Source organism: Homalodisca vitripennis, chromosome 2, assembly GCF_021130785.1.
Source record: "Homalodisca vitripennis isolate AUS2020 chromosome 2, UT_GWSS_2.1, whole genome shotgun sequence".
NCBI lineage: Eukaryota > Metazoa > Arthropoda > Insecta > Hemiptera > Cicadellidae > Homalodisca > Homalodisca vitripennis.
In genome coordinates, this window is record NC_060208.1 from 68,497,327 (window position 1) to 68,512,358 (window position 15,032).

Sequence of the window (15,032 nt, forward strand, 5' to 3'; positions counted from 1 at the left end):
TCCCAATCACAGACTGGCACTCTATGAGAAGAAGCCCTCATACATCAGTGCCAAACTTGCCAACTACCTGCCTGATGAGCTGAAAATTCCAGGGCCAATCAAGAATATGAGACAGCGACTTATCAACTGGCTCCTAGTTCGACCCCTTGACTCAATCGACGAGTACATTCGGTGGAGGGAAGACCCGACTTTTCAAGATCAAAACTAATTTCGTACATGGATGACCACCTATTTGTAATGCAAGCCTAGTTTGTATTCATCAAGTTCCAACTCTTGCAAACTTTTGACGACATTTCTGTACTCAAAGTTCATGAAATAAAGAGTTTTGTCTATTGTCTATTTGATAGACATTTTAATGGTTGTAAATACTTTAATATAATATACTTTTGGAAGTTGTAAATAAATCATAGCCTACAGGATTTCTTTAGCTGTCATTTGTAATGATTGGAAAAATATATGTGTGAAGTGTTCAAACGACATGAATTCCAACAGTGGATTAGACTGTAATGCTGAGATAATTTTAGGTTGCAACAGATTTATTAGCCAGAACTGCTCACCAGCTGTTGTGCTAACTTGTAACATTGATGTCAAGACTGTAACAACACATGGCTTGACACACCTCTAGTGACGGACAGAAAAACTAACAAACAACCAGAACAAATCGGTGAGAGTTTACTACATTAACAACCTGTAACAACGTGATGGACTCGTCACAAAGACCATGATTATGGAAGGGGGAGTCTATTACATATAATTACAGTAATGTACTGACTCACATGGTCCATCCATCATGCCACAGCACTTGTGCACATATAAACACTTATAGCATGAGTATTTCAGTCTAGTAATTAAATTTAGAACATATTTATGACCTTGAAATTTAGATAACACTTATTCAAGCACATAGTCAAAAATTTAATCTTATTCAAGGCTCTTCAGATTAAGTATAATCCAAGATTTGTAAAGCTTTTGGACACCCTGAATTTAGCAATTTATTACATATAAAAGTGACATGGATAGTTGTCCTAATGCATTAAATCAATACTATAACAATGTTCTTAACCCATTGGCCTTGTATCACGGAACGGTTCCGTGACAGCTAGTCTGGGCTCAAAATTTATATCACGGAACCGTTCCGTGACAAGTATAGGGCCATCTAAATAATTTTTTTTAACTCCTTTTCAACCAAATGTTAGTATAAATTAGACTAATATTGTTGTAACACATAAGAAAAACTGCAATACTACAGTTAATTTAAATTTAAATGAATAATAAGTTACTATAAGAATATTAGTGTACTACAAGAGAAAAAAAATCAATATTCTTGGAATTTTCGGTATTTAGAAAAAACATTTATTCTGACAAACTATGCATATATATATATATATACACACACACACATATTCTAGTATTGCTAGGTAGAGAAATACATTTCAAATAAAATAAAAGCAACAATGGGGTATTTTATTTTATATTATTTGAGTAAAAAAAAATTAAAAATTCCAAAACTTGTTTAGTTTGTACAGCATTATAATTTTTAAATTATGACCAAATATATCACTACCTATTTATTATTAAAGCCCATTTCATGTTAATCCAAAAAGATATAAAATATAACCAAATAACTTAAAAAATAATTTTTTTATAAACATATACAAAACTCTTACGTTCTTACATACATTTACGTTTCTACATTTTTAATAGGATAACTCCAGTTGAGCTGATAGTAAAAATATGTATAAGCCAATGGGTTAAAGGTTAAATAAATATATTGGTTGGATATATAATTACTATAAAGACAACAGTATTCAGATGTGCATTATCAAGCTTGTGGAATGTAGAATTATTTGACTGACAAAGAGTGGTAGAGGTCTACTGGTATTGACTATGTGTTGAATCACAGATATTTGGCTAAGATACTCAAGACCACAGTAGTAATGACTAATATAAAGAACTATTTCAGTGTTGTGTTACAGATACAATTTCATAAAAAACAAAACTATGTCCAATACAAAAAGATACATGCACATGGAATCATATACGCCTACATGCATTGACAATGAACTACTACAGTGGTCGATATATTTTTATATTTAATTTAATGATCTAGCCCGATATCACTTATAATTTAGCCCAATCATCATTTATAAAGTTACTTAAGGTTAGGTTCAGATGAGATTAATTACCATGTAAAAGAGACATGCACAAACTGGGATTCAAACCCAGATCCCTGTGGTGATAATATGAGACAGTAACCAGACAGCAATATCATATAAATATAGTACATCACGGTTGACCTTATATGTACATTAAATAACCCTACTGTAATTGTTATAAGAACATGTCTTTAAACACTTTATTCAGTAAGAAGATCGCTTTACTTCAGTAAGGTTGCTTTACTTTAACCTGGAGTACCTGTAGATCGTTTCTTTGAATCCGAAATGTACATCATGAAAATAAAACTTCAAAAGTGTTAAAAGGTACATTCTTCTTGCTTTTATTAAACACTTTTCGAGGCTACTTTATTCAGCTACGTTTATGTTTTTCATTGATATTGAATAATTCATAAACTCACTACAGTGATCCATAGGGATGACATTTACATGGTCAATCAATTGTATTTTTAAAAAGACAACTGCTAAATTTTGTGCCAGTAAGATTTACATTCATCTATTCACAAGTAACAGAAAAATACGAAGCAGTGAGACTATAAAATCTTGAAACTCTAAAATAACATTTAAACATTGTTTACAAGAACAATACATGCTTGTTTAATTGTTTGCCATGGGAAAAAGGAATAAAAGTAAAAATCATAACTGATTATGTCAACCAAACTCACAGTGAGGGTATACATGACGACTATGTAGTTCTTTCCAGCATTCTGCTGTAGCCGTTTTCGCAACGCCTTAATGGCATCCTTGGGCCCTTCTTCCGTATCATTGATGATGTCACAGATTTCCATGTTAAGGGCCCAGTTCTCTGATGCCAGTGAAGCATCTGTTGCCTGTTCTGTAACAGAATATTCTGTGTACTCTCAAGAACCTGATCAACCTCCTTGATCAACAATACCCCAAACACCAACTTTAATTCACTGGATGTTGAATTGAAAGAGCCGTCTTACATTTTAGGAAGAGAAATTTTATTGATATGGGCAATTTTAAGGTCACAGAAACACAACTTTATATAATTTGTGTATGCTTATTTTGATTTCTCAAGTATAAAGTTAATATGTATTCCTCAATCTTTTTAAAAGTTTAAAATAAGATAAATGTACATACAGGTACATTTTTAAGCTCTAACTCAAATCTGTAATTATGAAGGAATAAGTTCAATTTTGGAAATGGATCAACTGGTCTGGTACTAATATATCCATATGAAAGTTATTTTTTACATTGTTAAATGATTGAACCCTTGAAGAAGTAGTACTTGCCACATAATTGAATTAGTGAATTGGTGAATTAGGTGGTTTGAGCTGGTAACGCTGTGTATGTAACATATTTATATACTTTACATAAAGTTATTTAAATTTTGAAGAAGTAAATATTGCCAAATTGCAGTGACTTTCATAACTGATCATAATGCTGAGAAAAAAATCTTGTTCTCATTAAAATTGGGGTTTGCTAGGTTTAGTTTTATTTTCCACTTGTTCTTGTGTCTGATGGTGTTTTTAAAACATCCGATGTTTACATCCGTGAGTTATTTGAGTTATTTTTTAGTTATTTTAGAAACTTAATAAAACTTTGAACATCCAAAAACAAAAACGTTGAATAGATTTAATGTTGACCATTTAATAACTCATAAATTCGCCTTAAGTATTGATACAAATGTTTCGAAAGTCATATAAACTAGGCTACATATATTTATTAATTACTTTACAATTCTGGATATAACGTTTGCATTTTATTTGCATCTTAATAAATTTGAAGTTAGATTTACAACATGATTGAGGGATGAAAATTAAAGACTTGTACATAACTACAAATAAAAATATATTTTGTAGCTTGTCCAAACAAAATTTTGTCAGCATTTGATTGGCTGTCGTAGTTATCCATTGTCAATACTGGTCTTTCAACAAAGGTTATCTTCATCAAGCTGCTTTAATAAATACAATAGCTAGTAATTTAAAACAAATGAGAAATGAAAAAAAAATGAAATGAAAAATGTCTTTATTTACAGAGGCGAAGTTAGGACTTGAAAGTCCTCTCTACCACTTAACCTCCAAAAAAAAAGGAAAATTCAAGAACATTGCAAATTATGTTGATTTAAATAAAACAACAAACCAGTTGCCAACATTATGTTTCATAGTATTAAGTTTTGAGATAATATTTGTTGATAAAAACACAGTTTATATTTAAGGAACAAACCTTTCCAAAATAGCAGGTTCTACAACCATCTAGCATTTTTAACCCAATCACTAAGCCCTAATACACTAAGGTTTTTCTGAAAAGTTGCAAAAATGTAATTGTAAGGTGTTTTAAAATCACGATAACATTAAAAAAATTATTAATTATGCTAAAACAATGAAAAAAGTTCCTATAAACACATGTCCTAAAATGCTTCGTTTTCGGTCTTTGTCTGTTTGTGTTCATAAAAACACTCATAACTCAAAAGTCTCTTAAGCTACAGCATTATAACTTTGCAAGACTATTTGTCTATTTTATACGTAACACTTTGCAAAATATGAATGAAATAATCTATACAAGTTACGAAATGACGGCTGTTTAAAAATTGTGATTCTAAATTTCATGAAAACCATAGTTATAAGAAAAACAGCTTGATAACACTTTGGCTGCCGATAACATCTTTTGATGTCGTACAGGAATTTCCAGAGACTGCTGAAAATGTCTTTTGACGGTGCTAACTTTTACAGTAATAAAAAATGCATTTGTTCTTCGGCATTGATAGTCATTCACTATTTCCATGTTTTTATTTCATACTCTATGGATTATGATCTATGAAATGTTGTTGGCAGTCATCTGGAATATCGAAAAAAGTTATTTGTTTATGAACTCGTCGTCATGTCACGTCAGCCGTACGTTCTTGTAGTTCTGCTAGTTCGTCGTCTGCATTGTTCATCGTCCAATGAGTTATTAATTCAGTTCTCATAGAAGTTGCAGTACAAAATTTCAATTCAATAAAAAAAAAAATTATGGTTGCCTGTAAAGTCGGTTTTACGGGCGAAGATTTTACGTGACAACATCTTTTTCTCGGTAGAATATTTATTGATATGAATATTATTAAATTGCACAATAGGAACAAGGAATTGAATGAAAATAAGAATTGCACAAATTTTAACTATAGAAATATATTTTGTTTACTAAAACATTGTACATAATTTGAAATTAATTAAAATTTGTTATTGTAAATGGTAAAGTTGAATAAAACATTTACTAAAATTGGAATTTGAAATTCTTGCTAAACACAGTTAAATTCTAACTCCGCGCGTGGTGATTGGTCGGTTTAGTTCGTTTGTTTGGTCGCACTGTTATGACAGGTTAGAGGTTATAATTTGTTATTTGAAATGTTTGACTAGCAATACGCGCTGTTTCTTCTCAATCGACTGAATTACGATTGATTGCAGAGTGATTTAAACTAATAATTTACTTAACACTATCAACATTTGTCAATAGTATGACATAACCTATAAACTCAGTTTCTCAACTTTTGTGTCAATCTAACAATTAATCAATCAATCATAGTTTACGATAATGAAATATCAGTGTACAATTATTTACCTTTATTGTTGTAGTTGTTGTAAATGACGAATCTAAGCACTCCACATTTTCACGAATAAACATAGTTATCTGCTTTATCCCGTGCGGCGGACCCACTGGACGGGCATCGTAACGTTACCGGGCGTTACACTTTTTCATGAGTGACTCCGAGCCGCAACCTAATTTAAGACGTTGTCACGTCAAAAACACTGATATCCATTCAAGCTAAAAATCCAATGTTTCCGTTATTTGTGAACCGATCATAACAATAGGTTTCAAACGTTTCATCACTTGACGAGCAGTTTTTTTATTTTTCTTACGATTTCGTCATATCTACTATGATTTTTAAGAAATTTAGCACCAAATTTTGCATGGCCGCCATTATGAACAAGTCAAGATATTTTATTCTTTTTAGCAAAGTGTTACGTCTAAAATAGACAAATAGTCATGCAAAGTTACAATCTTGTAGCTTAGAGAACTTATATTAATCTTTAGCAAAGTGTTATATCTAAAATAGACAATAGTCATGCAAAGTTACAATCCTGTAGCTTAGAGAACTTTGAGTTGAGTTTTTACGCAAAAAACAAACAGACATACAGACTGAAAACAAAGAATTCTAGGACATATGTTTATAAGAACCTTTTTTATTGCTTTAGCATTATTAATAATATCCTAAAGTTTTTTTAACATAATTTGTAAAAACCCCGTACATAATTCTTTTCAAGTACAAGGAATAATAATATTTAAAAACATCTTACCGCAACATACAATGTGTGTAATTTAGTCTAAAATTTAAAAGAACCAAAACTCGAGAAAAATCACTTTTAAACATAATACTAAGATTTTTTCCTTGAGAATGTCAGTTTCAAAACACTCAATTATTCAAAGTTTATGTAGATTCAGATTATACACATTTATAGTCTATAAAAACAAAGAATAATCAGTAAAATGTATCTTACAAATGAATTTATTTTATATTTTATTTGTAAGTACAGAATATTGTGTTTGTTAGTGCTACAAACATAAATTTCAGTAGAAATAAAATAATATTTCTACACATATATCGTGATATGCAAAACCGTAACACTAATTTTAATTATAAACACTGCTAAATAATGAAATTATTGTCTTAAAAGTGATTACTTTCAACTTATAAATTTATTTTTAAACATATAAATTTATCATAAATCAATTTTATTATATTACAAAATAATTGCTCTAGCCTATACATCAAATTGTATATAATTTCAGAATAAAAATAGGTTTTTAAATTTTAAACCAATTTAAATTTTTAAGAGTAAACATGAAAATATGTTTTCATTTTAGTATTACTATTTGGTGGTTCGGTTTGGAACTACTCCCAGCACATTTCTTAGGTGATACATAATTATAAATTGTGTATTTGAAGAAGACTCCAGACTAATAAACTATCTTTGTAGTCCGCTTACAGTGCATTCCTTTGATCTAAAATAAGTTTTATGGGTACCTTGGTATTATGCGGAGGCCACTATTTTTGGAAGAGTTTTTCTTAACGGGGACCTAAAAAGTACACTATTACAAACAGACTTTATTTGACTTAATGTGTAAATTACATGTTAAGAAAAGAGTAGTCTCTTTCTCATCGACATCACTTTCTTTTGGGAGGAAGAAAACAAGAACTGATCGTCATAATAGCATATAAATTTTGCAGTAAGTCAAATAATACTCTAATGCTCTAAATAATATCAAATTCCTGTTTTATGTACTGTATATCATACCATTATGTTCATCAAGAACCATAATATTTTATTTAAATATGTATTTTTTAAGAACAAAGTATATCTGAATCAAATATATTCTTGTCCTGACAAAAGAATTATGCGCTAAATGCATGCTTTATATAATCAGTTTGTTTACAAACAACAGCTGGTGACTTGCATTGTTTATTTTTGCCTGTAAAAACGCTCCCTCAGGCTAATGTCATATATTCACATAAATATGTCCAACTTCATTTACATGTACTTGTGTGTTTTTAAACTGTTTTGTGTGTAAATAAATATTTAAAAGAAATTATTAACTTGAATTGCATAAAACTACCTGTAATTACCTTAACTGTTAATCACTTACTTTTTTTCTATTTTACGAGCGTGTGATTAACATATTATTATCAATTTAACTTTTTATTTTTAGATCCAACTTAATATAAGGGGTAATTCTAAGCAATATATGAGTCAACCTCGATTTTTCTCATATTACAATATAATGTTCCAATAGTCAATTAGAAAAGGAAATGACTAGAATTTCTTGCCTGAAAGCAGTTATAGGGAGCAGGCAACCGCCAGACGGTCATATATTGCTTAGAATTACCTATTAGTGATCAGGGGCACTGACGTGATCTGGGCTTCAAATTTGGAACTACTCGAGTTAATTTTTTTTCTAAAAGAGCAAGCAGCGCGATGCGGGCAGGCATCGTGCGTGATCTGGGTATATACTGAATTAATTTCAGTCCGCGCGGCGTTATCAGTCACTGGCGGCCGGTCCTAATCAGTTGCTATCGTGATGTGCAGCCGTTCGGATGTTAATCCTTTTTTGTGTAATTCGTGCGAGTTTACGTTAGCGTCATTTATAGTTTGTTCTGAGGATAGTGTAACTTTAAGAAATTTTTTGTACGACCACGGAATTTTACCACGTAATAAAACATGTCCGAGTTGCGGGGGTCAAATGACCTTAAATGAAACGGATCACGTGTTTCGATGTTGGAACAGGATAGAAAAGACTAATCGTAACCGGAAGAAAGTGAAAGTCCAGTGCAAAAAGTATTTCACATGTCTACAATGGTGTCACAGCGTACGGTGACCGCTGTGAACAACAACCCATTGAGCCAGACTCCAACTCCGACGTTGACGTCTATTAACCCTTAGCACGCCGTAGACGGAATAATCCGCGATGTTGTTTGGTCTTATAACGCCAAAGACGAAATAATCCGCCGATCAATAAAAATATATTTTATTACTGTTTTTGAAGTTTATAAGTTCAATACATAAGCCACAATACAAAGTAATGTACTGGCTTGACCAAATAATCCAGTTGCAGCTGTCAGCTGGCCGCAGTAGGTAAACAATAAATTGTTTTGTTGCTGGCAGCTGTTCTCCCACTCCCGTCTGTACGCCGATGACGATACTATCCGCCATTACCGACTTTCAGTGGAGCACGCATTGTGCCTTGGGAAGTGTTCTTGCGTTGTCAATTCTTATACAAACAGTTGTAAAAAGTTATTGTTACCATGTTTTAGGTGTTATAATAAAGTTTTTATTGTTTATTTTCTGTTGTGTAATTATGGCTGCAAGTCATGTCCCGAGACCCCATGGCGTCATCCCGATTTTTGTTTTGAAGTTTACCGTACAACTGCCTAAATCTATTATTATCAGAACTTATAAAACTAATCAAGATCAGCATATTACACTTTATTTGTTTTCTTATCCTTTTTACATAGTTTTCATATTTTTCATCAAATGCATTTGATTACTCTGTAACCTAAATTTGATTTTGATTGAAATATTCCATTATTATGAAAAAATGATATTATTATTATTATGCAAGTATTACATTATTGTACATTTTTTTTGTGACTATTAGTCATTAGGAATTAATAAAAAAATTAGCTTTAAGGAATTTTCATTTTTATTTTTTCACCTTAAATGAGCGTAATCTAAAAAATTACTAAATTTATATCGGCGTTCAAAGGGCTAAGGTTAGTTGTTGGTTTTACTTTGCTTTCCGGCATGTAATTATGTGTTTAAAATTGTTTTACATACATTACCTACATTATATTGTAATATGTAATAACAATTTATCAGTAATTTTTAATTAAAAAAAAGGATCACGCACAATGCCTGCCCGCTGCACAGCGCTTCGCGCTGCTTGCTCTTTTAGAAAAAAAATTAACTCGAGTAGTTCCAAATTTGAAGCCCAGATCACGTCAGTGCCCCTGATCACTAATAGGTAATTCTAAGCAATATATGACCGTCTGGCGGTTGCCTGCTCCCTATAACTGCTTTCCGGCAAGAAATTCTAGTCATTTTCCTTTTCTAATTGACTATTGGAACATTATATTGTAATATGAGAAAAATCGAGGTTGACCCATATATTGCTTAGAATTACCATATAAGGTTGTAGTTTTGTTCAAAATAAAATTGTGAACTAAATTAATTAGTTTCCTACTGTTAAATTATTTTTCGGTTCATCCAAACATTTTCAGTTAATAATGTATACTTCAGCCTCTTCATAATATTTGTTGTTTTTTCAAAAAGAATAGCCTATGCTTAAAAAGTTAATTTTATTCAACGGAAAAGAATGTAATTATTTTGGAAAAGCCAAAAGATTTTAAAATAACTTGTAAAAATAGGGTAGGGTACGATAAGCGAACCCGGTTTTTTATATCGAAATTGGCAAATATTATTACTTAATCATGATCATTGATATAAACAATCGTTACTAATTAATTATTTTGAACAATTAACTTAATCTATATCAACAGCTGTAAACACTTTCAAATAATACACGTTATCGTATTATTATATAAACGATTACGTTTATATAACAATAATAATTATTATTATACATACACGTAATAATACATAATTACGTGTATAATTATAAACAATTCAATAATTATGACATAAACAATATGGATTGTGGATCATAATTATTTGTGAGTTTTCCTGTTTGATCGTTCTCGCTCTGGTTCATTTATTATTTGTGTAATTTCTTAATTATTTATGAGTTTTCCTATATTCCTATATATTCATATTTTAATTTAAAACATATGATTGTAGTCTAGGATTGGAGATGGGAATATTAGGTATTGATGATTATATTCTTCAATATAAAAAACCGGGTCCACCAGTAATTGAACGGAGAGCCAGTAATGCCTCTATCAGCATGGACTACGGCAGCACCAAAAGTATGTTACCCTATCCTGCCCAGAAACCCTTGTTTCCTCCCAGTCCTAGATAGATGGATTAATTGAGACATAACCTTAACTAACACAGTATTTTTGTGCAAAATATGGTTTGCAACTGTCGAAAACTTCTTTCTGGAAATAAAAGTATACCGGTTTAAGAAATTTTTAAAAGTAGTTTTGGTTGTTTTAGGTAACCTGGCTAAACTAAACATTAACCATTTTATTTTTTTCATACAAGTATTTTTTCCTCACAAAGTATGTTTAATCCTACACATTTTAGTGAAAAAAGATATAAAGTTATGACTTGTATATTACCAAAGTTAAGATTTTTTGCAAACTGTCTACAAACCAGCTACTTTAGCAGCGGTCTTTTCCCATATCTGTTTTTATGAGTTAATACAGATATATTTTTAGTACTGTCAAAAATTTTAAAAATATTGGGCTTCAAAGGGTTAATAAAGACTGAGGAAATCAATGTTTAATTTTTTATGTGCTATAAGGATTGGAAATATTGATAGGTTTATTTCATGGGGATAAACTATTTAGTAAACTTAAAAGACCTGGAAAACAAAGTTATATAATTGTGCCATACTATCCAAAGTTGATACCAGACAATTTTGCAGTCTGCAAGTTATTTAGAAACATACCAATGCGCTGGCCTACAGGTGTTGTAAATGGATTTCCACCAACTCCAAAGAAATTGGTCATTGTGAAGAATTGCACAATCCTAATAACTTTAATACGCGTAGAAAATCAACTACTTAAACGAAAAAATTCTGACACAAGACAGACAATGAACGTAAAATACGAAACACTAGCAGTAGCAAGCAGCTTTACTCAGTACGACAGAAAAACAATCATGTGATACAAACTATTGCAATCAAAACTTAAAAATTCCCTACTAATATAACCGTGTACTTTTAATTTAGTAAAAATGATAAGTAATATATAATACTTTCTTTATGTTGTGTAAAATGTAAATTAATATAAGGAAATTCTGCTAGTATTTTTGCGTTAAAATTTGGATTTATTACTCTAAACAAATTCAGCATTTCTATAATGTTCATAGTCAAATCAACATCAGTTTTAAAGAAGTGTGAGAAAGTGAACATGGATTTATAAAGATATTAAATTTTTTTTTTAATATGTGTGTGTGTACCCTTCATTTTCATTGCTCACATATTTGCTACCTAATACTCCATTCCACAGAGGGAATGCGAGAGCTCACTATTGGAGTGCCACAATTTTTATATATTTGATGAGATATCTCTTGTGTAACTAATACCTTTGACTGTTCCTATTACAATTGAATGTAGTAGTTTAGAATTTGGCATTAAATCTTATCAATTAAAAAGTAACAGCTAAATATTAATCTTGAGTACGACTGAACCGATTCGTCTCTTTTTTAATTCGTATTATTTCCATTGAAGTCCAGAGAAAATTTGGAAAAAGATTCCTGGAATATTTAAGAATTTACAAACATAGTGATAATATTTATGAAACGTAATTCCAATTTTACTGACAGTAAGCAGTTTCTGGCAATTTCGACTTAAGATTGCACAAAAAAAAATAAAAAAATAAATAAAAAAAATAAAAATAAAAAAAACATAAATACTTGTTGACATTTACTACAAAAAATTATATTAACATAATACAGTCTTTGTTCAGCAGTGTAATGCAGATTGCAAAAGCGACTAATGAAAATAAAAAAAAAGCATTGGTGCATTGAAAATATTATTGAAACGCTGTTATAAAATCCACCTTGATGAACAAAGTTGAATGTTTATATATAAGGTACTCAAATTTGGTTGACTTCCTTGATATTGTGTGTGACACTTTTACTGTGCCTTAAGGAAAATCAGAGGAATGGACACAAACGTGCATCGAGGAGCGATTTTCTCAGGCTACAGTCCGGAAAACAATAAAACTTCGATAACACAAAACTTAGTGTAGACAAGTATTTTGAGAGTTTGAATGAAATTAGTTTGAAGGATTTTCCATTTTACTCCTTCTACCAGAAACAAAACACAAGCGACGGAATTAAATATGCTTTGACTAAAGTACTTTTAAAACTTACGTAGGCTTATGTATATATTATTTAAATGATCGGAGTAAAATATAAAAGTCAACTACAACTCCAGAAAAATTTCAGACGGGATGTAAAAGCTTTTTGTAAGTTGGTTTCTGTGACGTAAATATCCATTATGAATTTCACTGTACAGGTCAACAACACAAACTCAACCATATAGTAGTAAAGTTTTAAACGGCCAGAATAATTTTGACCACAGCCGTACAACTGATCAGTCGTACGCAAGTAGTGATGTTTTTTTTGACAAAAGTAGGTTTTGAAAACCAACACATGTGTATATATTTTCTTGCTCACGGAAACAAGTTAAACAAAACTGTGGTAACGTTAATGCATTGGACCGGAGGTAAATTTAAAATAGACGCTTTTTGACCGAATCAGATTTTGAAAACCAACATCGGTATTCTTCTTTGTTTGAAGTTTGTTTTTTTTTATGGAAGGATTGTGAAGGAAACAGGATTTTTCCGGACATTTGCCATCGTTCAGTGTTACAAAAAAACCAGTAACACTACGTTTCAAGATCTGCAATCTGATCTCTTCTTCAGGTAATAACTAACATACGTATATACTTACTTTATCAGGGCAACAAGACAAATTCAGATGTGGCACCGTTAACATTAGACCGGAAGTGAATTTAAATATTTGATATATACACTTTTAGACCTTCCATTGAATAAAGGTCGTAGACGTAAAGCTCCTCAGTCCTATATGTATATAAATGTTCTTCATCTAGACGAGAAGGCAAACTCAGAACGGAAATGTCTTAGAAGTAGGTAGTAAAGTTGTAAACGGCCAGAATAAACACTTTTTGGACACGCCGTACAACTGTTAAGTCATACTCAAGTAGGTATGTATATTTTCTTCATAGTTGTAAAAAGGCAAATTCAGCTATACTTGAAATATCTTAGACCGGAAGTAAATTACAAGAGCCGAAAGTAAACGCTTCCGATACCTATATATGTATTTATTTTCTTTATTGATTTATCAGAGCAGGCACACTCACCTGTGGTGTCAGTAACGTCATTGATTCGAATTATAAATGTTTGATCCTTCAAGCGCAAAACCTGAAATAAAAGCTAATAAACGTTTTATATAATTTCTTAATCATTAACGCTTAAATAATACGTGATCTTAAATAATATCTATACTACTACTGATTACTACATTTACTTAACTTACTCTTAACAGACCTTAATCTACCCCTTCACATCCACCTTCAGCAGTAAACTTGAAAAAATGTGTTGGCAGGTAATGGAATACTTTACACTGATGACGATGAACATTTTAATGAACTGGTGACTACAATAGCTTTTACTTTGAGAGAATATCAGTGCTACATTCCTTGGAGATTAGTCTGTTATCTACATTCTATCAATTAATAATAATAATATATATTGATACTAATTGTAATGGTAATGTTATTTTAATAGAAATAGACTTTCTTTAATTTCATCATGCCTATTGTAATCAGTTATAGCAGTCGGCGACGTCCAGAGAATCGGCTGTTTCTGTACCACTCTACCTTTGCGGACTCTTTCTTGAGAAATTACATTTTTAATTTACTTGTGCTTTATCAATTCTACTTATTTTCCCAAATATGTGTTTATATTTTCTCCTATATTTATTTATTAATAATTTTTTATTTAGCTAATGCTACAGCACTCCCTCCCCTTTGTTCTGAAGGATTCTTCCCAGGAGGAGCAGCAAACCATATATTTGGTTGAAATTGAACTTCAATTTAATTTTTAATTAATTTATCAATTCTGTATTTAAACAATAAATCTCTTATTAATTGATTAAAACTCTTTTAGGATATATTGCTACAATAAATTAAACTTTGTTTTGTTACTTTTATGTAATAATAATAATATATTATTACCATTATAAAACACTAAAGATTTTATGTATTTGTAACACTGCTACCAAGAATTTTCTTGTAAAGGCAATAAAGAATTAATTTATTTATCTTTAACATTTACTTATCATTCATTAGCAAATCAATTTAATTTAAACCGATACTTAACAATCATAATTTAAAACATCAAAGCGTATAAAATGGGAGTTGAAACAGCCTGAGTTATCAATCGTCGTTCAAAATACAAACAGTGCTTCATTTCCCTAACTAAAACTATTTTAACTTAAATCGTCTCGTCGTCGTGTTATGTTTAGTGTCATGTCGTGCGTAGTTCTTCAGCATTAGTTACATGAAACACTTTTCCAAACAAAATCAAAATTCAACAACACTATTATATATATATATATATATATATATATATATATATATATATAT

General features: G+C 30.7%; 1 protein-coding gene across 3 annotated transcripts in view; it reads right to left on the reverse strand.

The window, feature by feature from the left end:
* LOC124354103 (TOM1-like protein 2) overlaps positions 1 to 11,499 on the reverse strand; it is a 92,520-nt gene extending 81,021 nt beyond the window's left edge. For all 3 annotated transcript variants that reach the window (XM_046804318.1, XM_046804317.1, XM_046804316.1), the window contains exons 1-2: positions 11,304 to 11,499; positions 2,840 to 3,009 (exon numbers count right to left, since the gene is read on the reverse strand). In XM_046804318.1, the coding sequence (XP_046660274.1) occupies positions 2,840 to 3,009; positions 11,304 to 11,364 (231 nt within the window). In that variant the 5' untranslated portion in view covers positions 11,365 to 11,499. The remainder of the gene's footprint in view (positions 1 to 2,839; positions 3,010 to 11,303) is intronic.
* Between the last annotated feature and the right edge of the window lie 3,533 nt (positions 11,500 to 15,032).